Genomic DNA, 25,943 nt, shown 5'->3' on the forward strand with positions numbered 1-25,943 from the left:
TTCAGGAAATCAAAGGATACGTCAATTGGCACCGTTGTTGTTGAGCTATTGTCGATTGATGTTGAGCGTGCGAAGTCGCCGCAATCCGGCAGATCACCAGATCCGGCAGATCATCGGAAAATCCCTTAATGTGCGACCGTAGTCTGCGGTTCTTAGTGGCGCGCCCGGGCGCGCAATTTTATTTGGGCGCCCCTTCCCGGTCAGACCCCCTACTCGGTCAGAAAAATTTCCCACCGCCGCGACCCACACTTATGGCAAGACAAACCGAGCACAATGACGGCGACGGGAGACCAATTGGTTCCACGCGAAGAACGGGTCCTGCTCGCCGTCAGGGCCTATCAGCAGGGCCAATTCGAAAGTACCCGCAAGGCAGCGGCCGCATACGACGTCCTCAATCGACAGTATCTGATCGACTGCGCGGTGTCATTCGCCGACGCGACGCTCAGGTGAACAACCTAAAGTTGACGGCGACGGAAGAGACTGCCCTGGTACAATGGATCTTGTCGATGGACGAGCGAGGATGCCGCCGACAGTGGCTTACACTCGTCGGATGGCCAACTTATTGCTATCCGAGCGAGGCAAAGATCCTGTCGGGAGAACTGGGTGCGGAAGTTTGTTGGCCGCCACGGCGAAATCAAGGCAAAGTACTCTCGCCGATACGATTATCAACGCGCCAAATGCGAAGACCCCAAAGATCCAAGGATGGTACGATCGAGTCGCGGCGACGAAACAGAAATGGGGATTCTTGACGAGGATGTCTATAACTTTGATGAGACGGGGTTTCAAATGGGAGTCGCCGCAACGGCGAGAGTCCTTACCGGTCTGACCGGCGAGGTCGGGCAATACTCACGCAGCCTGGAAATCGCGAATGGGTTACTGTGATCGAGTCTATCAATTGCCAAGGTTGGGCTTTACCGGCGAAGGTTATCTTCCAGGGCAAGTTACACCAAGCAAGCTGGTACGAATCAGGAGTGCCCGATGACTGGCATATCGCCGTTAGTGAGAACGGCTGGACTTCCGACGACCTTGCTTTGAATTGGCTAAAGAAGTCTTTGATCCGAATACACGGCGCCGTACGGTTGGTACGCATCGACTTCTTATTCTCGACGGGCACGGTAGCCACGTCACGCCGGAATTTGACAAGTACTGTACGGCCAATTCCATTGTGGTACTCCAAATGCCTGCACATTCCTCACATCTCTTGCAGCCCCTTGATGTCGGGTGCTTTTCGCCGTTGAAAACAATATATGGCCGGAAGGTTCAAGAGAAAATGCTCGCTGGGATCCATCATATCGACAAGCAGGACTTCCTTCCTATATACTTAGAGGCTCGCCGACAAGCACTTTCGCCGTCGAATATCCGAAGCGGATTTATGGCAACAGGCCTCTTTCCGTTCGACCCAAACAAGGTATTATCGCGGTTACAAGTTCAGGTTGACAAAGTTGGTAACGATCACGGCGACAAGAATACCCCAAGCCCCAACAAGAGCCTGGAAGCAGCCAAGACTCCGTATAACGTCAACCAGCTTATCACTCACGCCGAAAGCCTTCTTCAACGCCGGCCACAAAATCCAGACTCGCCAGTCTCACAATCTATCAACCAGCTTATCAAAGGATGTCAAATGGCCATGCATGGCGCCGCCCTCCTTGCCGACGAAAACCGGCAACTTCGGTCAGAAAACCAGCGGCGAAAGCAGAGAAAAGAAAAGCGCCGTGAATACATTGGCGACGGCGGTACTCTATCGGTTGCAGAGGGCACGGCTAGGATAAAGCGACGGAGAGAAGAAGAAGAAGAGCGGGTTAAGCGACGGAGAGTGGAGGAAGAGGAGAGGACCAAGCGCCGGCGAGAGAAGGACGAGGAGCGGGCCAAGCGACGACAAGAAGAAGAAGAGGGCCGAGCGACGGCGACAAGAGAACGAGGAATGGTTCAAGCTACGGCGAGAAAAGGAAGAGGAGCGGGTCAAGAAACAGAGAGCAAAGGAAGATGAGCGGGCCAAGCGACGGCGGGAAGAAGAGGAGCGGGTCCAACGACAGATAGAAGAGAAGCTAAGTGTCCCAAGACAGCGTGCACCACCACGGTGTAGTAAATGTAGGTCTTTTGAACACACTGCCCGTACGTGTAATAGATAGTCCTAAATCGACTTACTTGTCTCTTGGAGTAAATATGTCGTGGTTATTGTGCTCGGTTTGTCTTGCCATAAGTGTGGGTCGCGGCGGTGGGGAATTTTTCTGACCGAGTAGGGGGTCTGACCGGGAAGGGGGTGGATTACGTTAGTACAGATGTAGCTCCGTAGCTTTGGATCTCGTGACCGGGGGTAGCTCCTGCCTAAGCAAAGGACACTTCGACTCCCTCCATTCAGTTTACCAGAGGCAGCCGAGCAAGACAATGGCATCCATGCCACTACGCTTTTTCCAGGCGCAATGGACGTCATTGTCCGCACAGTTCATACGACTGTGCCGTGCGCCACTTTTCTTTCGTCAAGTCACTGTCCGCACGTTTGGCAAGGCTGTTCCTTGGCCTTCGAGCTCGCGAGTCAGCTGGACTTGACTCCCCGGACAGCCTGCCATCGACTCTGCCATCGACACCACCAAGCCAGGACAAGGAAAACGACCCCGCTGCCACAGACAGTCAGGTATCCAGCGCTCAGATCGAACAAGAAGCTTCAATCTTCTTCCCCCTCACAGAGGAGCAAGTTGAAGCCAAGAACGGTGCATTCATCCAACTAATCGACAAGGATGCCGTCTGCCATGTGGCCTCTAAGTACTGTGGAGGAGGAGCTTGCAGCATCATTGATGAGAATCAAGGCAGCTTTAACATCTGCTTCTTTGTTCGCTTCGAGCCCAACGAAAAGACGTGGGTTTTGAGGATTCCAATCGTGCCTATGGTTCGTGATGCATGGGACAAGCTCTTGAGTAAGGTGGCTACGATGCGGTGAGCTATCTCATCACCTGTTCGATGGAATTCTGGTGACGAAATCACCCACGCAGATATATCGAAAGTAACACTTCGATTCGCATCCCTTGCGTCCACGCATACGGAGAAGACGACACGTTGGTGCAAGGTGCTTTGTCACACATAGGATATCAGCCTCCAACAGTCTGACCCCCTATTCGCACAGTCCGTTTCCACATTTCCCCACAGAAACTTCTAGGAGGCATCATCAACGCATCAGTGGCTTCCAGATGATCCGATCAGATGCTTCCATTCACTACCATTCCCTTCCATTCTCATATTCAGGCAGTCTATAAAGATCTCGCCTCTTTCCCACCTTAGATAGCAGAATCAAGAGTCTTCCAGTCCCTGATCTTTATGCCCACTTGCTCATCCTCCGTGCGATAGTTATGAGCCCGGTCTGCCACTGACTGGGTATCTTATTCTTGTTCACTCCGCTGCGCAGAATAGCTTCCACAATGAGCTCAGCTCTAGATCTTGATGGCTCTTCCAAGGGCACCGTGCTCAACGGCCCTTGCGACTGGAAACAATGGATTTCTATCATCAAGAAATTCGCCACGTCCCACAGTCTTTGGGACTTTCTGGACCCTGCCGTCAAGGAGGGTAAGCCGGTTCTTCAGCAGCCAGTTGAACCAACATTCCGACAAATCAACCACGAAGCATCTGATCTCGTGGATCTGACCTCGGAGGAATTTCGCCGTCTCGAATTCCTCCACACCCAATACCGCTCGAAGCTTCAAGGGTATAGGGATCAAGTGAAGGCACTCGCCAGCCTTCAACAACACATCGTCAAGACCATCGGCAACTACTACAGCACCATTGCCGAGGAACACGACGTTGCAAAGCAACTTGCCTTGCTTCAGGCTCGTGTGGCCCCAACCGACTGGGCACTCGAGAGGAAGTTGTTCAGCGTTATCGTTCCACCCTTCAGTCGCCAAACAGGACCAAGATCGAAGCTTGGGTCACCCAATGGCAGAAAGTCCTCACTGAGGCAAAGCAATTAGGGCTTCCTGATGTCCAGGACCTTCGCCCTACCCAAGATTTCCTACAGGCTGTTTCGTCCATCAACGCCCCATTCACAGACTATTGGGTCAACAAAATGGAAGACGAGGCCGTATTCGGCAAGCCTGATTGGAAGACGGACTTCCCGGACGGCATTAAGATCAGTGAGATCTTTGAACGAGCTCACCGAATCAAGGCCGCCAACAACAGCAAAGGATCATTCGGAGCTGCCTTCCAAGGCAAGGGAGAGAAATCGGAGAGGAAAGAGGACAAGCCTAAGTGGTCTTCAAGCAAGAACGCTGATGGTGTTCCTATGTGTGTCTGCGGAGAATATCACCGCTTCGTAGATTGCTTCTATCTCATCAAATCAGCTCGGCCTGATGGCTGGACTCCTGATCAGAAGGTTGAGAAGAAGATCAAGGAAATCCTCGACTCCAATCCATGGGCAAAGAAGATGACGGAGAAAGCACAAGACTTCAAGAAGAAGGAAATGGAGAAATCGTCCGACTCCTCCGTTAAAGGCACAGCGTTTGCCGGTCTTCTACCAGCTCCTGACAACACACCGCCTCCTCAACACCTCCATCAACCAGTTTCTCGACGGGAAAGGCAGTCTACCCGCTGTATGACTCCTTTATCCTTGATTCCGGATCAGACACACACATTTGCAACAACCGATCCCGTTTTCTTGACTACACCGCCCTGCAGAGCCAGAAGAGCTCTTTGCAGGCGATAGTCAACTTCAGATCCTTGGCTACGGCACAGTCCGTATGAAGCTTGAAGAAGGAGGACTTTTCAGCTCAACGAAGTTGCCTTCGTGCCAAAATTCCACACCAACATCGCATCCCTCGACCGCTTTCTTGCGAAGGGATACAACTGGAATCCACTATCTGGACGCGTCTCTAAAGACGATCAGATTATATTTCATACGAAACGCCGCTTTCGTCAACCGGTCATCGAGTTCAACCCGATTAAGGAGGACTCTCACGCCTCCAATTTCACATCTTCATCTGCACCTCGCACAGTGAAAACAGCAGATGCTACGCTTTGGCATAAGCGCCTAGGTCACTTGAACGCTCAAGCCCTAGAGCATCTTGTTGAGAACACGACGGGTTCGAAGATCAAAGGCCCAGTTACCATCGATTGCACCGCGTGTTCCCTTGGGAAGGAAAGAAGGTCGTCTCTCGCCGAACCCTCAAAACCGAGCCCCAGACCATTCTGGAGAATCTACGTTGATATCTTCAGTATGAACACCTCATTCAACGGCAAGGAAGCTGTTCTTCTTATCAAAGATGAATTTACAAGCATGATCTTCATCTACCTTCTGAATGACGCGACACAAGGGTCCGTTATGACTGCTTTGAGAAACCACGAGGCAATGGTTCAACGCCAATGGAATCTCAACATTTGCATTATCCACCGTGATAACGATCGTTCTCTTCAGAGTGCGTATGAGAGCTGGATCGAGGAAAAGGGATTCAAGATGAACCTTCTGCCCTTACACTCCCGCTCAAAACGGTTCTGCAGAGCGATCTGGGGGTAATATCTGCCCAGGCCAGAACAATGGGAATTGATGCCAATTTACCATCTGATCTTTGGCCAGAGACTTGGAAAGCAGCAGTGTTTTGCACAACAGATCGCCCATGCAGAACCACAGCTTCCGAACGCCTTTCCAGCTGCTTCATCAGTGGCTGCGAGACAACAACAGAGACATAGGCTACCAGCAAGACCAGCCTGACATCACGTTTCTCAAGGCATACGGCTGCAGAGCCTATCCCTTGACACCCCAGGCCCTTCAGAACAGACAGAAGAAGGACCTAAAGACCGACCCTCACACAGAAATCGGTTATCTCGTTGGATATGATTCCACGAACATTTTCAGGATCTGGATTCCGTCCACATCAGAAGTCCGAAGGGTCCGAGATGTGACCTTCAATGAAAGCATCTTCTATGACGGAAATGATCAGCCACCAGAACCTATCCCACAGCGCGTGGAAGTACAGCTTCCAGCCCACATCGAGGACGAGTCGGATTACGAGGAAATCCCCACTCAAATCGATGAACCTGAACCTGACCCCGTTGAGCAATCTCCCTCAACCTCAGACCAAGGAGACGCCACCACGATTGTGGTACAACCCGAACCATCTGATCATGAGGACTCGGATGATCAGGATGAGTTTCATGACATTCAGCACCCATATCCGACACCGGACCCCGGTCCGAGTGACTCAGCCACGGCGCTCAGCCCGCTCACCAAAGCTCTGCCAGGCCAGAAATTTGCTACTTTCGTCAAACAACTCGGTCTCGTCGATATCTCTACGTTGCTAGGGATCTAGTTTCTTTCTTCAGTTTGCACTGCCCACTAGCCAGCACAACCTGGGGGGGTATGTCACACATAGGATATCAGCCTCCAACAGTCTGACCCCCTATTCGCACAGTCCGTTTCCACATTTCCCCACAGAAACTTCTAGGAGGCATCATCAACGCATCAGTGGCTTCCAGATGATCCGATCAGATGCTTCCATTCACTACCATTCCCTTCCATTCTCATATTCAGGCAGTCTATAAAGATCTCGCCTCTTTCCCACCTTAGATAGCAGAATCAAGAGTCTTCCAGTCCCTGATCTTTATGCCCACTTGCTCATCCTCCGTGCGATATGCTTCAACACCATTTATGATTATGGAATTCATATCCGGGCGGCAACTTGGTATTACCGGTATACCGAATCATACCAGTAACGCTAAAAATAAGCTCAGGTAAGAGGCTCACTGCGGAGAATGACCAGGCAGAATCCGAGCGGCGATGTTTCCAGTGTCATCTGTAGGGCTTATTGACCAGTTTTCTGCCAGTTTATCTACTCCATTCCATCATGAATACCATCATCCTCACAATATCGACCTGGCTACCTTGGTCAGGTCGATCCGGCACCGAACGGATGCTTTTCGTCTTTGCTGCCGGGTAGCTATCCCAGGAAGGCCCGAAGGTAAGGCTAGTGTTAGTGCGTATTAGAAAGTACTTCTCATTGCACCCAGTTTTATGAGTTCTTCCATGTAGGACGGAGCATGACTTATGGTCACAGTAGGGTATACGTAATGACAAATTTTCTTCCCAAATGCGTTTTGAGACAGTCTGGCCTACAGTCGCCCGTACTTTTTGAGACAGTCTGGCCTACAGTCGCCCGTACATACCATGCCCCACCCCCCTTTCGGTAACACCCACCTTTCGGTAGCGCATTAGGAAATATCCCCACCAAAACCCATCAATTTCACTTACACCGATTCCAGCCAGCTTTGAAGATATTCACAAGCCGTCACTTGGAGTAGATAGAGGATTGATTGAATTCTACTTTTCGATGGTTGAATGTTTGTACAGGGTCTGTGGCCTGTGCGTACCTTGCACGCGAAATTACCATCCAACCCCTAATCTCCTTCCGCCTCCTGACGATGATTCTTCTCGTTATTCCTCCACCACATGACCAAAATGACCTTAAAGCGGCCTCGGAGTATTTATACGGAGGATATTATAGCTAATGCGATAATTGATGTCACAAAAACGGCTTGTCGCAGTACCGCGCCGCCCAAAGTATGACATACCTCAGCAGTCTATTTCCGACAGACTCAAAGGCCAGGTAGCCCTGGCTGATCAGATCCAGCCTCGTCAACTCTTGAGTAAGTCTCAGGAAGCTCGCTTGGTTTCTTGGATCCTCCGCCAAGAGTCTCTCGGCTATGCTCCTCCCACAGTCAGATCCGCGCATGTGTGGAGGCTCTTATGAAGCAACTGAACAACGAGCGGACAGTGGGGCGCAACTGGGTCTCTAAATTCATCAATCGCCATCCGGACATCAAGAACAAGCGTGGGAGACGTCAGGAAGCTAACCGATTTAATGCTTTTACGCCTCGTGCGGTTCACTGGTTCTTCGATATCAGGAAAAGGAGTATGGATGGATTAAACCAGAAAATACCGTGAATGTTGACGAAGGCGGTATTATGTCTGGCTTTGGTGAGTATTTGGCTTGTCTTTCATTACTTTTACTAACCAGACTCTTTTGCCAGGTTTGGATAGTCTTGTGGTTGGGAGTGCAGACCCAAAACGGAAGGCCCTTCTGAAAGGGCCACAGTCCCGCAACTGGACCTCATTTATTGAAGCTATCACCGCGGACGGCCGTGTCCTTACCCTGGCATTATCTTTAAGGGCAAAGAACTTCAGAAACAGTGGTTCTTGACGGAATTCGGCAAAATAGCCGACTGGCATTACATAACGTCGCCCAACGGATGGACGGACAACCATATCGCTATTGAGTGGCTTGAGGGTCTATTTGCCCCAGACGCGACCAGCCGATGCCTCAGATGCTAGACTGATCATATTAGATGGACATGGAAGTCATGCAACGGTGCGTTTCTTTATCCACCTCTGTAGGAATTACCGTTAACCGGGACCAGGATGCATGGATGGCCACATGCTTTTTGAACAACGTTTATTGCTGTTACCTTCCTGCCCACTGCTCTCATGGCCTCCAGCCGTTAGATAACGGTGTATTCAATGCCTCCAAGGCAGCTTACCGGAAAGAACTTCAGAAATTGACCTGTTTGACCGATTCTGCGCCTGTTCATAAGGTCAATTTTATACGGGCATATGCTAAAGCGCGCGAGGTTGGAATGACGGCAAAGAATATATTGTCCGGCTGGAGGGTCACTGGGAATTGGCCGATCTCACGATCCAAGGCATTGCGGCATCCAGAAATTCACGCGGACATTGTAGAGACGTCTCCAAAGTCCGCGCCATTTTGGGTTCTGATGATACGCCAAGAAACAGCCGCCAGATTCGCGATTTCGGAAAGAACAAGACTCCTGGCACCCGGAGACGATACGCCGTGATAGCTAGAGGCTTTGAAGCCCAAGAACAGACGCTTGCCGAGCACAGCAACAGAATCGCGAAGCTAGAGGAAGAAGTGGCCCGGCTGCAGAGAGGCAAGAAGAGGAGAGCAATTCCGAACCCGAACAGACGGTTCATGACTCTCAGTGAAGCTTTGGTGGCTGAGAAGCCATTCCCAAATTAAAAGCCAAGAGATAGCCGTTGTGCTGAATTCTGACACAGAGGAGGAGGCGGTCTCAGAGGTGGAGACAGCTTCAGTGATCGAAGTCAAGGTGGCACCGAAGCCCTTCCAGTCACCACCAGATCCGGGCGAATGGTAAAAAGCGCCGGTACATATAAGAGCGTCCATTTTTTTTGTGTTTATAATGTTAAGTTCTGATCATATTTCATGTAGTTCAAATGGTAGACTTTTGGTGGAGAATTTTTCAATTGCGCTACCGAAAGGTGGGTGTTACCGAAAGGGGGGTGGGGCATGGTACTACTTATTGGAGTTTTGAGGTATTTTTGCAATCGCTTAGGTACACACCAAATTCACTTCGTTTAGGGGATCCCTTCAAACCATTCATGAATGGCCTGAATTGGCCCAAACCCAACTTGAATCGCGAAAATTGGAGCTTGAAGATTTTGAATCGAGATCCCAAAAATTCAATTCATTTGATTCATCCTTCATTCAAAATCTTCAAAAAATTCACCTTCGTATATCACCCCTACGATCGCGTTGGTAGTGATCTCGCTGATAGCTGCGGTCGCGGTCGCGGCTATCGTTCCTAAAGCTGCGATCACGATCACTACTACGATCACGACTTTGGTAGTTGCGGTCACGGTCACGGCCTTGGGGGCGTTCATCGTATCTGCCGCGAAATTCCAATGCCGCGGAGATCAGGGGTCGGCGTTCCTCGATTTCTCGTACCCACTTGTCAATTGGCGTGCGTTTAGTGGGCACAGAGAGGTGAGTAGCGATTTGGACCGCAATCAAGGGTGGATGCTTTGGATGATTTGGTAGTCCTTTTCGATGTTGATTTGCCTTGCTAGGAGACTTTCCGTTGAATCCATTGAGGCAAGGAGACTTCACCAGCATTCCACATTGACACGGTATACGGAATGCCGTGTAATTCCTTGAGACCTCTGCTGCTGGGCGTTGGAATCGCTTGATGAGCATTTTACAGAAACGCTCTACTGATGACTTCATAAGGCGATCCTTCTGCTCGATGGAAAGTTCATTCATGAACCACTGTAGAGCTCCGCCGGCAAGGAAAGACATATAGTGCTGCGACAAGGCGTAGGAGTCGAGATCCTTGTACATTCGCAGGCGCTCGCAGAAGAGGTATACATCCGTGTACACATTGCTGCCGCTTGAGAGGGACACAAGGCCTTGTTTATGAGGATCCTTGTGATTGGGGTTGAAAACACCCATGTTGTCACGTTTGAGCCTCTTGGCAACAGCTTCCACATCACTAGAGGTTTGAAGGTCTGTGTGGTAGGGAGAGGCGCTCCGGCGGCTGTGAGCGTATCCAATGCCAATGCTGCTTCCAGAGCTGCTGCTGCTGGAAGAAGAAGATTCCGAGTCGCTTGAATCATCTAGTCGTAGGTATCTGCGATGCTTGTGGTGACTGCGGCGGTCGCGGCGGCTGTGGTGGCTATGCCGGCTTCCTTTCTGCTTCCTCACGCCTGAAGGTGATTGTGACTGAGTTGGCGCCTTTGGGGGTTCCGTTGACTGCAACATAGCTTGAGAATTTATACCTCGCTGTTCCGTGGGAAGTTGTTGGTCGGCATCCGGAAGATATACCAAATTGGATGTCATTGACCTCGAATCAACTTCCTTGGGCGTGATCTTCGAGATCAATTTCATCATGTTGTCCTCTGTGGGTTCCGGCACAATATAGGCTTTTCCACCACTGCTCTCCATGCAGGCACATGTTCGAGGTCCGAGATGCCGGCTTGTGGTACAGCCAATACTTCGCGTAGGCTGATTTGATGAGCACAGACGTGGAAAGGAGATCTTCCAAGGCTTCACATGCTTCCTTGTCACGGACTGTGAAGGTATCGAGAGCTTCCTTAGATTTGTCTCGCATCAGCTTGAGGAATCGGATGGACCATTTCCACGCGTTGAGAGCTTCTGGGAGCTGCTGTAATTGGTCTGCCAATTGCGAATGATTGTCCTTGGGGTTGAGAGAGACTCTGTTGCGCTTCGGGCGGCGTTGCTGGACTGCGTCCGGTAGCCGGGGTCCATCATCTTCTTCAGCCGGGCGTGGCGAGCTTCTATCGTCAGCTTGCTTGACCGAGCTTCCTTCGTTGGTCGGTTTGGCCATTGTGTGGTCGGTTTGCTTGCCAGCTGACACTTGCGATAGTGATATACGATTACACGGGCTTTCGCAAAACTTCCTATCACCAAAGTCGTCACGAGCGAAAGACACCTTAATGCAACGGTATTGACCCTATAGCGTTATCACGAGGGTGAAGAAATGTTGGCTGCTAGCTGTCAAGGGTGTCGGTCGCACCACAAGGTTAGCTGGTTAGCAAGCCAAAGGATTGATGAGCTTTGGGATAAGCTCGTGGGGGGTGGTGAGCTTGGGTAAGCTCGTGGGGGCGACTTATGTAAGGGATTTTCCGATGATCTGCCGGATCTGGTGATCTGCCGGATTGCGGCGACTTCGCACGCTCAACATCAATCGACAATAGCTCAACAACAACGGTGCCAATTGACGTATCCTTTGATTTCCTGAATCATCAGAAGCAGTGAAAGTCTGGCATATATTTAGAACTTTTATCTAGGGGCAATGCGCTGCGGTGCTGACATCAAACCAAGCAACGGCCAAAATAGGATGCCGACAGATTGTGTAAGTCATTTCAGCCAATACAGCAAAAACAGAACATTATTGGCTTTCATCGTAGGCTTTAATCATGTGGGATTCTCCCATTCTATCCATAGTGCAGAACTTGGCTCAGGATACTGCAAAAATGGGGTTGGAAGGGCGAGCTGGATAACTTCATTCTACGCACCCGTAATGAGCCAGATTGAACGTGATTCGACGGTACAAGCATCTTCTGAAAAGAACCTATCTATGCATCTGAATGTAAGGTTTATTTTTAGCTTGAAATTCAGTGCGCGAGGCTCCGCTTTCACACCTGACAAGGAAAGACGTGCACGAAAATTGAGAAATTCGACACCCTACCCTAAAACACGTATAACATGGATGAAATGGGCTTTCTATTCCTTATGAGCATTTGAACGAACAGGGTATTCCTCTTATTATAAGAAAACAAGGCAAAATTGCTCGGCGTATTAAAAAATGGCAACCCATCCTCCCTTACGTTCAAGATGTGCGTCAGTCAAGAGATGGCATCGCTGCCCCATTTCTCATCCACCAAGACAAGCCAGCACAAACTCTGGACTTTTGGTTCGTGAAACGTGAATCAAGTCGTCAATAAATATTTTTAACACGTCAAAAACGAGGTGGACGAATCACAATATTGGAAATGAGCAGCTCACCGGTACGTTCGACCGGTTTACCAGGGTGAAAGCTCGAAACGGTTGTGCTTATCGCCTTTTGGTTCCCGATGGCCACTTAACCATTTTAGTATCGAATTTATGGAGTGGTGTGACCGGCACCGAGTGATCGTTGTGGTGTTTCCCCCTCAATCCATTCATCGGCTGCAACCCTTGATGTATCGTTATTCAGCCTCTCTCAACAGCGTATACGCATGATCTTATCCAGTACACAGACAAATCAAAAGGTTCATTGGATTGCTGAAATCGAAGATCTAGACTGTGTTTTGGAACGCATTTCAGGAAGTAGTCGAGAAGTCCTCTGTTGATGCTGGCCGCAACAGCCGAAGGCTGAGCAGCACCCTCGGAGCCCTCAATATGAGTTTTAAGTGCTTGATATGAGAGTTAAAGTATGCAGAGAACAAGTAGTCACAAGAACCAGCGCAGGCAGACCGGTAAGGCTTCAAAGATGATCTCTTCTGCTGTACAGATTCTAGTGCAGACGAGGTGTTTAGCTCTAAAATTGTGGCTCAAGCTCGCCAAAAAATGACAGTGAAAGGACTCCAAAAGAAAGAGGAGGCTCTGAAGAAGGAGGCCCGAAAGCTTCAGCGACAGCAGAAGGCAGCGGAGCAAAAGCTCTCGCTCTAGAAGAGGAAGCAATGAGAGGCGGAAATTGGGAGAAAACGACGGATGACGGAGGCCGTGAAGCAAAATAAGGAGATAAATTGGCATTATTAACAAGAGCTGAAGATTTTGAAAGTGGAAAAGCCACAGAAAATGCAGAATGAGCGACGGGTGGCTTCTGAGGGTCGCGAGAGGTCAGGATGTTCACGCTGCAAAAATTGTCACTCTTCCGTTCACACCAGAGCGGGCCATAGCATTGCAGGTACCAAACACACTATATAATAACGCAAATAATAAGGCAATGATAACTTCAAACGACATATCCTGTCCTCAAAGGCCCTCTTTAGCTGTTGATAGTGATCGGGAGGCAATGGGTGCATTTCGGGGACTTGCGCGATCGGAGAGTAACAGAAGACGACCTCGATGGCTGGATGACTTCAAAAGATTGAGTGGCATCTTTGAGCATTATTAACTGCTCTTATAAGATTTTAGAACAATTCAAATAGTATTCGTGAAGTTATTCTCAGTTCTTTGCTGGAATGCAATGAGCCCAAAATCCGGCGAATCGCCAGATCCGGCAGATCACCGGAAAATCCCTTACCTCCTAGGCAACCCAAAAGGTACATGGCACGTGATCGGGTTATCCAGCAGGAGGCTCGGAAGAACCTGGCAGCGGCCTGGTCTTGTTGAGGCAGAAGTGGCCGGATCTCTAGCAAATCTCATCCAGCTCAGCCCTAACCTTAAACAACACCACCGCAGCAGACAACTTGACAGTTGCCTGTTGCCTGCAATCGGCAACGCACGCGTGCAATCGCCCGGAATTTCCATCGCACGACAGTAGTGTCGGTCATGAGCTCGGGAAGAAAGAGACATCGCGCCATCGAAAACAACCGCGCAGAATGCCCCTTCACTGTGGCCACAATCGCGGCGCGGTCCTGTGAGGAGCTGGACCAAGCTTCCAAAAAGCGTAAGCGTGGCGTTCCAAACAAAAGCAGGTTATATCTCGTCCAGGTGTCGCCATTCGAGCCCATTGGGAAGTTCAAGACGTGTCAGTCGTTGGACACGTTGTATACCGTCAAGCCGTACAAGCGATGGTCCGGTATGACCCGCTACAGAAGTTTTGTTTGTGAGTGCGATCCCAGAACTTCTCACTGCTTCACAGGAAAAAAGTTCGGTATTGAAGTCTTCCCAACAGTAGACAATGTCAAGTACCACAGCGACGATTTCGTGTACATTGCCAATGACAAAAGTGTTGAACGACAAGAGGCTGCTAGCGAGGATCCTCAACATCAACGCGTGCTGGGCCTCGCCGACTGTTGGGTGGCCAAGATCCTCGAGATCAGGGCATCGGACGAGTCTCACGTCTATGCGCGCGTCTGCTGGATGTACTCCCCGGATGAACTTCCTGCGAATATTGTCGATCACGAGAAGCTGGTATCAGAGTTGTCGCCTCATTACAGCCACAATGAGTTGATAGCTTCGAACCACAGTGAGTTGAGACTGTCCTAACATGGGTATTCTCAGTGATTACTAGGACTTACAGATGCCCTAGTGGATGTCATTAACGTTGTCAGTGTTGCTATGCGAGCAACTGTCCACCATTGGATGGGGTCGGGCGATGATCGAATTCCGGATGCGCTTCACTGGCGACAAGCTCTTGACTGTCACACCTTACAGCTTTCTGTAGGTATGCTGCCAAGTTGAAGGTCTCACATGATGAAAACTGACATATTCGGTACGTACAGTCGGTTGAGTCGTCGAGCAAGCACGGCAACAACTATCAGTCAGAAGCATCGACAATGGAACTGTGCACGACAGAGGAGCAAGTGGCCGCACTCGAAACGACTCCTGTACGAAGCAGGAACCAAGGTGCACGACCGCCGCTCAATGACGAAGGGTGCGAAAACGACGATTCCACACAAACGAACCATACCAACAGCAACACGCCTAGGACGTTGGACCTATTTGCCCGAGCCCCATATGCCCTCACTAGAGATGTATCAAGGTTGGTTGAAAATGGCAATAACCTTCGGGAGGTGAATGGGGATTCGCATGATGTTTCCGTCGAGACGCAGGTCACACAGCTCAAATTGGCGGTCGAGCCGACCGAGCTCCGGGCGCGGTATTCTGCGTCAGATATTTCCCATACGGAACGTACCCTGAAACACGATTATATGATCTTGCAAACCGGTGCAGGCTTGGTCCCGCTGCCGCCTGCCCATGGAGACGTCACTCATCGACCCTACGAGACTGCGACGCCGACCTATCTCCCTTCAAGACTCAGCAACAGCTTTTGGTGCACTTGCAACATGTTTTGGAAGAGACTTGCTTCGAGTTTGGAAAACGAGTGATGCCTGATACTCTTCACCAACGTGGATGGGATTGCGCGGAGTCAGTTGAGCTAAATCGCTGGATTGGTGAACTTTCAAAGCGCCAGAAAGGCTTCTCGGATATGGAGAGCAATGGAAAGCAGTTGGACAGCCTCTTCCGCTCTGTTGCCAACATTCGGCATAGCGCTGTTCATCGGCGTCAAGTTAACACGAAGGGCATGGAAAAGTTCTTGCTGGATGCTGAGGCATTGGCAACGCTCTTAAGAGATTTCGGGCGCAGTATGGAGATTGCTATGCTCCGACAGAAGACGCAAGCGACTATGAAGGAACTGGAGCGTAACAAGCACGTTTTGCGGTCAAGGTCAAAAGAAGCTCTTCGGGAAATAGCAGCCCAGAGAACGGAGCTACAAAACAAGGAGAATGCAGTTATTGTCGCGACGGAGAGACTAGATGAAGAGTACAAATTTTTGGCGGGGAAAGCTGTGGAGGATGCGATCGCTTTTGAGCAGCAGGGTGCACGGCGCGGTATTACCTAGTCTCCTGCCGGTTTTCTAGGCAGACATCTCAAATCTGGCCGATAATTGCCTTCTCGTGGGTCAGATTTAGACGACATTTGCCACTAGATCTCAAAAAGCCTGGATGATTTGCCTTCCTCATTCAGCCCGAATTGGCCGAAACGGTCATCACGTAACAGTGCACGAGCTTTCGCATGCTGCGGCTTAACATTAGAAAGCAACACGCGGTGCAGCTGAGCCTGATGAACGACGAAGATCTCAAGGGCTACCGTGCATTGGCCATCTCTGAACCGTAAGCGAGGAGGATAAAACAGCAGGATAATTACGAGCCCAATAAGCCACAGCAGCTGGTGAGAATGATACCGATCAGGACCATGCTCTGGGTCGGAGTGACCTCGAGGCGGAGCAAGCGGCAACGCAGTCAGCGGATTTGACAGCGGCAATCCTTCGGCTACCAGACTGATATCTAATGGTATCGTCGGTGTACGTAGAGGGGAAGAGCGAGGAGGCGCTGTCGAGAGCGGTAAGAGAGATGCATGGATTAGTGGCGGGCTTCCGCGGTGAACTGGACGGCGAGCAGACTTCGTCGTCGCTGGTGACTTTAATCGCCACGATCTACTCTGGGGAGGCGACGAGGTAACGGCGAGAAGAGAAGGGGAAGCGCAGTCGATCATCGACCTGATTAATGACTGTGGGCTCTGCAGCCTGCTACCGCGAGGCACCAAAACGTGGCAGGGCCGAGACTCGGAAAGCACGCTTGATCTAGTGCTTGCGTTGGCCGAACTGGCAGACGAGATGGTGATATGCAACATACACCCCATGGAGCACGGATCAGACCATATAGTTTTTGACGAGGGTGGCGAACCGTGTGTTGACGGAGCGTCCCTGTTGCAGGCCGAGGTCGTCGCTCTTCTAGGATCTCCAGCCGAATTTACCAACAGCAGCGCCTGGGCGTACCTAAACACATACCTGTTGTACTGGCACGTCTTTCGACAGGAAAGTGGCGTAGGGGTCACAGATGATCCCTGTGTGAGTCGGTTGTCGTCGAAGAAGCAGGCCCCAGGATCTCCCACGTCGAGGCGTATCAGCACCGTGGAGAGCGCCTGCGAGGCCTATGCCTGTACGACTATGTATCGCTCGTCAGGCTCGAATGCAACAACAATGGCGGGAACCTCTTTCTCAGCGGCGGGCAGAGAGTTGGCGACACGGCTGACGCTGAACAAAACGCAGTCTATCGCTTTCTCAATCATATGCCGCCAGCTCGATTTGATACGACAAAACGACGGAGGCGACGTCGGCCAGCTCTGCCAGTTCATCGGCGGCGAGGGCGGGACCGGCAAGTCGCGAATCATCGAGGCACTCGTCGAGTTGTTCAGTAGGAGGAGCCTTTCGAATCGCCGCTGATCATGGCGACGTCAGGGATTGCCGCAGTCCGGATCAACAGTATCACGATCCACCCCACATGCGGGTTCTCCAAAGACCAAGGGGCGGCCGCGAACACGGCGAGAGATCCCGACGAGGTGCGACTGCCAAGCAAGCGGATCGGTTCGTCCATGGCCAGTTTCGGATGAATTGGCAGAAGAAAGACGCGCTGGTTATACCATGCGCTATCTTCGTCAGAACGTGTTTCCATGTCATACCGGTGCGCTGGTCTGTGAGCGGGGAAACGTTGCAACCCCGCGGTAGAGTGATGGTGAAGTCAAGACGTTCGTGGAGGGCTGGCATGACCAGATTACCAACTGTTGTAGAGACAAGTTGCGGGGGAACGGGTTGAGCGAGGAGACTCGGGGTGTCGCTCCTAGACCCTTCCGCTGCTGCCTGGTTGGGGGCAGCAATACTACTCGGCGCCAGCTCACTTTCTGGCTGCAGTGAAGACGATATTGCTTATTAAGAAGGGGTTGCAGTCCTTACAGCTCAGTACTACCAAGCAGCGAGAAGTGAAGGTGCTGTCAGTCGCCCAAGACGAGGACTTGCAGGACTGTTGTGAAGCCAGAATCGGCCGCAGGTACGTAACGGGAACCCAGGCACCATGGGCGAAGGGTCTAGGAGCGACACCCCGCGTTTTTGTGCCCAACCTTCTCCCCCGAACTTCTCTTGTGCGACAGCTGGTAATTTGACACGTTAAAAGGCTCGTACTGTACTGTATGTACATACCGGGGTTCATGCAGAAAGACTGGCATCCATCGCAATGGTGGCTGCAGTTCGATGCAGGCAAACATCCGCTAATGCACAGGGAGAGGATGTGACGGGGCTACGATCTGCAGCTGCAATGCCGTCCAAATGACTCACACCACCCGTGCCGGGGACAGTCAGAAGCACCCACTTGCAGCAACGCACATCCACCTTGCGGTCACCACCTCGCATTGAGAACCAACTGCAGTATTAGGAGCAACACGAACTATGGGTGATTATGTACATGTACCCAAAAGTAGAGCTGCTGAAATGCATCTCGAAGCGGACGCTGTCTGGCAATGTAGATTCTGGCTCCCGGTCACTTTATCACCAACGACTCCGAGACCCCGCGTCGCCCAGCTTCCCTTCCTTCCTCCTCCTCTCTCCTGTTGTACTTCATAGTACCTCGATACGATCATATCTACATTGCCTCCCCCACTCTTCCCCACTGCGTACACCGATACTGCCATCAGGTCTCGATCCGGCAGCCGCAGGAGTGGCGCCGTCAAATCCGCTGAATGCGTTGCCACCTGCTCCGCCTGAAGGTCACATCGCATCCAGAGCATGCTCCGGATCGGCCAGCCTGTCTCGTGCGTCGTCGGCGGTAACATTTTCACCTCGTCGCTGTGGCTTATTGGGCTCGTAACAACTTTGATGTCATCGCTCTGCGAGCTGCCACGCTGCAGCCACATTGTGCTTCCACTTCCAATAGCACTTGTTCTGCAAGACATTGCGCTGCAGCCAGGCCCCACATCCTTTTCATGATGCACGCTCGTGCTGAAGGATGATAGTTAGGTGGGCAGTGAATGCCCTACAGGGGCGGGACACCTCCGATTGGCCTTAGAGGTCGGTTGTTGGTTCTTGGGTTTGTTGTAGCCCTGTAACTAGTACTGTAACGAGTCATACGCATACACGAGGCGCATGGTTCCCTGTTCGGCGAAGACTGCGTCTACATGGGAGCATGTCGTATTTTGAACTAGAACCGGGCGACAGTCGTGAGCTATTTGGCTTCCATATCGATAAGCGAGGACGAGTAATACTGCCCCAACTGCCGCTTCGCAATAAGAGGTGGAGCGAGGAAAGGAGGCGACTTTGCCGCAGTCGCACAGCGAGCCGCATTCACGTGTTACACATCGAATGTATGTAGGGTTACTCCAGTCGATGGGAACCAACTAATCTACAGACAATGTGTTTTGGATGCTGCCTGGACCTGCAGACTGACCTGTCACTCTCAAAATCCTACGCTAGCTCTTATCGATCGCACGAAGCCTCCATACTCGGGGTTGACTAGCAGGGAACCCCGAGTAGTCCAGATGACGTTCCTTACGCTCTGTGGTACGCTGGTGCATCCTAGTAGGTTAAAGTGGAGCCCAACAACGAACTGCGATGATGCATTAGCAGCACAGCAGACCAACAACACAACGATAGTGCTCACCAATCACGAGTCATGAATAACCAAAGCGGCACGGGGTTCACTCTTTGTTGCCGCTGCCTTCCTCGTCCTTGACCATATTTTGCACTTATAGGGGGGGGGAATCAGGTTTCTGCATGGGACGAAAGAAAGTGGAGCAGAATGTGGAGAGAGGAAGGTACGGCACGGTTAAAGCCTACGATTATATCTGCAGCCCTGAATTAAGTCACGTCGGGTTGGCGCATGACGCTAATAAGCGCAAGCAGAGCGAATTTTCCGCCTGTTCTCGCCATCTTTGCAGCCACGTAGCGCACCCGCAACAACGTGCGCGCGGCTGCACTTCCGTAGGCAGGGGACGGCGGTCGAGGCGATTTTCATGGTATGGGTGTTTCGGATTTCAGTGGCCGTTTCGAAAATTTGGCCAGAAAGTCAAAGAATTGTTTTTTGCACGTATTCGCCTTGTTCTGTGCTGAGCCAGTCAAGAAGCGGCAAATCATGGTACCCCCCTGGCGCACGAACTCCACTGATTGGCGCACTGGCGTTCCCGCTTATTGTCGTAAAGGCAGAATCTCGGTAATATAGCATGTTGTTGGAACGCGAGCAGGAAGGGCGGAGTAGGTCACCTGCCAGGTCACGTGGGGCATTCGGCTGAGATGAACCAATCAAGTATGGCAAAGAAGCTCTAGGCACCGCCTCGCAGATCATAAAACGAGCGATCACCCCACAACTATTTGTTACACCTTCCTGAGATCTTCCTACACGCTCTTCATGCCTGAGGCCGTCCACCGCGATGGCCGAGCCGGTAGACTGGCTTCCGGGCTATTGGCCCTGGCTACGTTCGCCTTCAATCCAGCATTACGCTTTACAGCACTGTCCAGAGTTTTCGAGACCATCCCAAACGTGTGCGCGATCTCATTGACGAGCTTGAAGCTTTGAGCGGAGTCTTAGGCCCACTTACGGAGACGGTCAGTGCCGTCCATACTGTCGACCTCTCAGCGCTCGATCGACCGTTGCTGCGATGCGGCCATGCCTGTGCAGAGTTCAATCAGGAACTCATGAAATGCGTGTCGCAGTCCGGGGGGACTCAGACGACCTTTCGGGGGTGGGCTAAACTCAAGTACATGGGTGATGATATCGACGGATTTAGGCGGTTGTTATCCGGCTACAAGTCGACAATCACTATTGCCCTCACTGACGCCAATCTGTACGTTTCACGGTCTGCAAGCCACCACCCTCCATAAAATAAACCATTCAGTAACAACTCTAATGCTTATGCTGTGAATGTAGCCGCGTATGCTCTGCCACCGCCGAGACCATTCGAAGCTACAAAGACCTTGTCGAGACAGCGCACAGTGACCTCCGGGCTCACCTCGAAAGTATCGACGAGAAAATAGGTGTCTTTCTCGCAGACGCCATATCGGAGACCGGCTCAGGCGCGCCAGAATTGCAAACCATGCAGGAAGAGCGATTGAGCACGCAGCGATGCCTTGAAATTTGTGACCAACTGTCGAAGCATATCGATGAATTTCAGCTGGCCACCAAACGCAGTGGAAGCTCGTCCGAAAATGAAGAGCCAGCTACGTTCCCCGAAAAGGTCGTCAATGAGGGTCTGAATGGGTGCAGGAAGACCCTTGACAACACAGTCGTGAAACTGGGACAACACGAGAAGGATTTGTTCGATCGCTTGATGGGAAAATAAAGAAAGTGCCTGCTTCTGAGGATACTTCCGAGATTGCGAGGCTGCGTGAAGAATGGGAAAACGCGCGCCAAAGCTTGAGCATTTGTTCTGAAGCAAACAAGCGCTTAAAGGAAAACATTAGCGTTATTGACAACTACGCTACAGGCGACGCCATGCAGTTCATGGTTTCGACTGACGGAAAGACGATTCACGGACAAAACAAGGGACTTGGATGGAGGAGCAGGCAAGTAGGGGGTCACCTTCGTGATGAAACGGTCCGGCAGATATCACGGGACATGATCACACTTAATATCCAAAGGCCCAAGGAGGAGGAATCTCAATCGCAAGACAATGCATATCCTGGACCTGATGTCGGTGCCAAAACAGAGGCCAGGTCCCAATTTGGGGCAAGGTACGGGCGAGGCTTCATGCTATCGCCCAAGTCTTCTGATACACCCAAATCTCCTGGATCTTATTCGGGAAAGTAAACTGACTTTTGCGGACGAGGTTATGGGGGCAGGCCGTGGCCAGCCGCATCATTGTCGATTTGGACCACGCAAGGGACTATCTCTTCTTGACAGGCGGTTGTTGGTTAGGCAGGCATGCAGTGTTGCTGTTCATGGCGGCGTGCCTGTATACGTGCGTCCAGTTGTTCAATCTGCTGATACGTCTTGCTCCCTGTGCCCAGAGTGTTGCCGCTCGTTTGGGGTTCCTTTGTAGTATTAAGCTACCATCCTAAGCTGGCCATCTGTCACGGGCTGTGACCGGCATGGTCGACTAGGAAGCGTTCAAGCCACCAATGAACGGTCGACCCGTCAACAGAGGCTACTGAATACGCACTCTCGTCGACTGTGGATGTGACTGTTACGCCGTGATCACGTGGCATCTTCCCAATGACAGATTCGTGCTCGATATATATTCTTCGTGTAGCCGAAGAGTACTCGGACCCACCCTCGGCGCCTGCTTAGCGAGGGCGACCGGGCCTACCATGCCCCACCCATCGCCTGTTACCATACAAACTATATCAATTGAATTGAAGCTCTTAGCCCATAATAAATTATAAAAGAAATACTACTCTGTAGTGCTTTCAATGTTTAATTGCCGTGGACTGTTGGGTTTCTGGTCTGTCTCCGCCCATGTGTAAGAAGGCGACGAATCAGGTGGCTTTACCCTCCCCTTCCCCTCCTCCTCTTCAACCTGACCAAATGCACCTTCAATCGCATATAGCACCTCTTCATCGCCCTGTGGAAGCATATAGACATTCCCTAATATATATCGGAGGTTTATGAACATAGTATTAGGATTGGGGATCATTCTTTCCTTCCTTGGCCTCATGCGATGCAGCGTAGCCGCCGAGGCCTGAAATCTCTGATCCTTCAACACCAACTCTGCTCCTTGCGCTCAAACACTCTAGATATCTTTCTCAAAGTCTTCTCGAGGCTACTAGCTTCGAGATTTTTAGCCTGTGGAGTTGTCGGCTCGTGCTCCCTCGTAGGTCTAGCTTGGCGTATAGCATCCAAAACCATATTTCTCTGTCTGGTTAGACCCAGTGAAAATGACGCGTGACCTTGAAGCCACGGTAGTTGAGATCTAATGTTAAGATCTCCAGCACTATACCGCCGTCTTTACTGATGATATTTATCCCCTTTTGGTCCGACATCGAGCACAAGATGCCGTCACCGGCGGTAGAGTCGCTCATACTGTCGCTCATACTGCCGTTACTGTCGCTCATACTGCCGTTACTGTCGCTCATACTGCCGTTCATGGTGCCGCGCAGGATTCCGTACGCAAGGAGGATAAACGACAGGGTAATTACGAGCTCAATAAGCCACAGCAGTTGGGTGACAATGATACTGACGACGATACACGAGACCGGCTGGCCGATCCGGAGCATGCTCTGGGTGCGGAGTGACCTCGAGGCGGAGCAAGCGGTAACGCAGTCAGCGGATTTGACGGCGGTAATCCTTCGGCTACCGGACCGAGATCTGATGGTAGTGTCGGTATACGTAGAGTAGAAGAGCGAGGTGCTATCGAGAGCGGTAAGAGAACTGCATGGATTAGTGGTGGGCTTCCGTGGTGGAACTGGACGTCGTCGCGGGGGACTTTAATCGCCACGATCTGCTCTGGGGAGGCGATGAGGTAGCAACAAGAAAACAAGGGGAAGCGCAGCCGATCATCGACCTGATGAATGACTGTGGGCTCTGCAGCCTGCCGCGAGGCACCAAGACGTGGCAGGGCCAAGACCCGGAAAGCACGATTGATCTAGTGCTTGCGTCGGCCGAACCGAACCGGCAGACGAGATGGTGACATGCAATATACACCCCATGGAGCACGGATCGGACCATACAGTTCTTGATGAGGGTGACGAACCGTATGTTCACGGAGCGTCCCCTGTCGCAGGTCGAGGTCGTCGCTCATCTTCTAGGATATCCAGCCGAATTTTCCAATGGCAGCGCCTAGGCGTACCTAAACACATACCGGTACTAGCTGTACTGGCACGTCTTTCGACGATTGCGGCATCTGCGACAAGTAGCGCATGGGTCACAGATGATCCCCTGGATGAGTCGGTCGTCGTCGAAGAAGCAGGCCCCAGGATCTCCCGCGTCAAGGCATATCAGCACCGTGGAGATCTTCTGGGAGGCCTATGCCTGTACGACTACGTATCGCTGGTCAGACTCAAACGCAACAGCAACAACGGGAGCTGTGGGGCTAGGGGGGAGGTGCCTTTCGATGATGGGCTGGCACCAGGAAGACGCTGGGTTCAGGTGCTCAGGCGGCCGGGAAAGCAGGCCACCGTTTGCCTTGACGGCTACCTGAGCAAGACTTTGCCCACGACGAGGACTCGTGTCATCGGAGGTTTGCGCGAAACCGATTCGCCGGAGGATATGGGAGACGCTAATTTTTCCACCTTTGAAAGGGCAACCGTGCAGCACTTTGTGCTATTTGTACCATGGGAGTCTTTCATGTGCGAAGAAATGGGCGACATCAACAGCATCTGGGCGCGGGCGCTAGAGGCGCTGGCTCCGAGAATATCATGTCTCGACGACATCGTGCCGATATCGTGCGGCTGGTTCGACGATCAGCCGAAGACGCAAAACGCGACGCTAAGCAATGGGCATCCTCATCCGGAGATGCCTATCCGACGGTCGCACACGTGGAAGGGCGGGACGGACGAGGCGGGCGCAGAATCAACAGCGACGTATCAGTCCAAACAGCATCGGAAACGCAACGCAGCTGATCGACGTCGTCCGAGGTGCACTGGACTCGAATCAGGTGACGGCCACGTCGCCGGAGCAATGGCGATGATGCAACAGCAGCGCTTTCCTCGACGGCCGAGCTGCAGGCCGCCGTGGTACAGTACCCGAACAAGGGGCGAGACGGATAAGCATGTAGGGGCGGGTATTTTCCGGGGTCGCACTGCCACCGTAGGATCAGGTCAGGGCCACCAAGTCGCAGCAGATGAGTGCCTCAAAAGAGAGGAGAGGATGATCCAAGGCATACAAAGTATAACCGTGGTCCGAGAAAGCGACTGCCGTGCTGCGTTGCGGAGGGTCATGGTCGGCTTAGCTGGCTTCGAGGAGGTCGATGTCGAAATGGCGATGGCCGACTTCGACGAGACCGCAGACGACGTAGAGGCGGGAATGCAGGCTTGGCGGGCAGAGAGTTGGCAACACGGCCGACGCTGAACAAAACGCAGTCGATCGCTTTCCCAATCATATGCTGCCAGCTCGATTTGATGCGACAAAACGACGGAGGCGAAGTCGGCCAACTCTGCCAGTTCGTCGGTGGCGAGGGCAGGACTGGCAAGTCGCGAATCATCGAGGCATTCGTCGAGTTGTTCAGTAGGAGGAGCCTTTCGAATCGCCTGCTGATCACGGCGACATCAGGGACTGCCGCAGCGCTCATCAACAGTATCACGATCCACTTCCACCTGCGGGTTCTCCAAAGACTAAGGGGCGGCCGCGAACACGGCCAGAGATCTTGTCGAGGTGTGACTGCCAACCAAGCGGACCGGCTCGTCCATGGCCAGTCTCGGATGGATTGGCGGGAGAAAGACGCACTGGTCATACCATGCGCCATCTTCGTCAGAACATATTTCCATGTTATACCGGGACGCTGATCTATGAGCGGAGAATTGTTGCAACGCCGTGGTAGAGTGATGGTGAAGTCAAGAGGTTGGCGGAGGACTGGCATGACTAGATCACCAACTGTTGTAGAGGCGAGTGGGGGGAACGGGTTGGTCGAGGAAACTCGGGGTGTCGCTCCTAGACCCTTCCGCTGCTGCCTGGTGCTCGGCGCCAGCTCACTTTCTGGCTGCAGTGAAGTCGATTTTGCTTACCAAGAAGGGGTTGCAGTCCTTACAGCTCAGTACTACCAAGCAGCCAGAAGCTAGGATGCTGTCAATCGCCCAAGACGAGGACTTGCTGCACTGTTGTGAAGCCAGAATCGGCCGCAGGTACGGTAACGGGAATCCAGGCACCCATGATGAGCGGAAGGGTCTAGGAGCGACACCCCGCGTTTTCTGTACCCAGCCTTCTCCCCGAACTTCTCTTTGCGACAGCTGGTAATTTTGTCCTACAGTACCAATCATCCGCCAACCACTCACTTGAGTTCACCATTATTCAGCCATAGGATAGAGCCGCTACTAGATGTCCAAAGGCACATGTTCAAAGGCTCATACCGGCGGCACAATCACAACCGCGGCCAGCCAAGTCCCTGCGAGCAGAGTCCCCTGCCTGGCCGACCCTGCCAGAAGTATCGCTTCCCAGAAAATGAGGCAATGACAACGACAATAACGACGACTTCGAAAGCGGTGTCGATACTCAGGCTGACAACCCGAGGGCACGGCCCCATCTAAGCTCTCACAGGACGACAGCCTCGCACAAACCAGCAAGCGTCAGG

At 52.0% G+C, this 25,943-nt stretch overlaps 5 protein-coding genes across 5 annotated transcripts; all 5 read left to right on the plus strand.

Annotated features, from left to right (window-relative positions):
• Positions 1-273: 273 nt before the first annotated feature.
• On the plus strand, positions 274-882 carry HRG_10912 (uncharacterized protein; the record flags this gene model as incomplete). Its single annotated transcript, XM_044869382.1, has 2 exons — positions 274-420; positions 478-882. 2 exons carry the CDS (start codon positions 274-276, stop codon positions 880-882), a joined length of 552 nt encoding a protein of 183 aa, XP_044715333.1.
• Positions 883-3,410: 2,528 nt separating this feature from the next.
• HRG_10913 (GAG-pre-integrase domain-containing protein) lies at positions 3,411-6,287 on the plus strand (the record flags this gene model as incomplete). The annotated part of the gene is made up of 5 exons (XM_044869383.1): positions 3,411-3,819; positions 3,957-4,490; positions 4,660-4,719; positions 4,860-5,490; positions 5,555-6,287. 5 exons carry the CDS (start codon positions 3,411-3,413, stop codon positions 6,285-6,287), a joined length of 2,367 nt encoding a protein of 788 aa, XP_044715334.1.
• A 2,113-nt stretch (positions 6,288-8,400) lies between these two features.
• Positions 8,401-9,144, plus strand: HRG_10914 (DDE superfamily endonuclease domain-containing protein; the record flags this gene model as incomplete). Its single annotated transcript, XM_044869384.1, has 3 exons — positions 8,401-8,723; positions 8,759-8,970; positions 9,047-9,144. 3 exons carry the CDS (start codon positions 8,401-8,403, stop codon positions 9,142-9,144), a joined length of 633 nt encoding a protein of 210 aa, XP_044715335.1.
• Positions 9,145-13,784: 4,640 nt separating this feature from the next.
• HRG_10915 (BAH domain-containing protein) lies at positions 13,785-14,886 on the plus strand (the record flags this gene model as incomplete). Its single annotated transcript, XM_044869385.1, has 6 exons — positions 13,785-14,061; positions 14,131-14,424; positions 14,488-14,504; positions 14,613-14,618; positions 14,681-14,785; positions 14,875-14,886. 6 exons carry the CDS (start codon positions 13,785-13,787, stop codon positions 14,884-14,886), a joined length of 711 nt encoding a protein of 236 aa, XP_044715336.1.
• A 5,532-nt stretch (positions 14,887-20,418) lies between these two features.
• HRG_10916 (uncharacterized protein) lies at positions 20,419-21,062 on the plus strand (the record flags this gene model as incomplete). Its single annotated transcript, XM_044869386.1, has 2 exons — positions 20,419-20,567; positions 20,651-21,062. 2 exons carry the CDS (start codon positions 20,419-20,421, stop codon positions 21,060-21,062), a joined length of 561 nt encoding a protein of 186 aa, XP_044715337.1.
• Between the last annotated feature and the right edge of the window lie 4,881 nt (positions 21,063-25,943).

The sequence above is a fragment of the Hirsutella rhossiliensis genome, assembly GCF_020360975.1.
Source record: "Hirsutella rhossiliensis strain HR02 chromosome Unknown scaffold00018, whole genome shotgun sequence".
NCBI lineage: Eukaryota > Fungi > Ascomycota > Sordariomycetes > Hypocreales > Ophiocordycipitaceae > Hirsutella > Hirsutella rhossiliensis.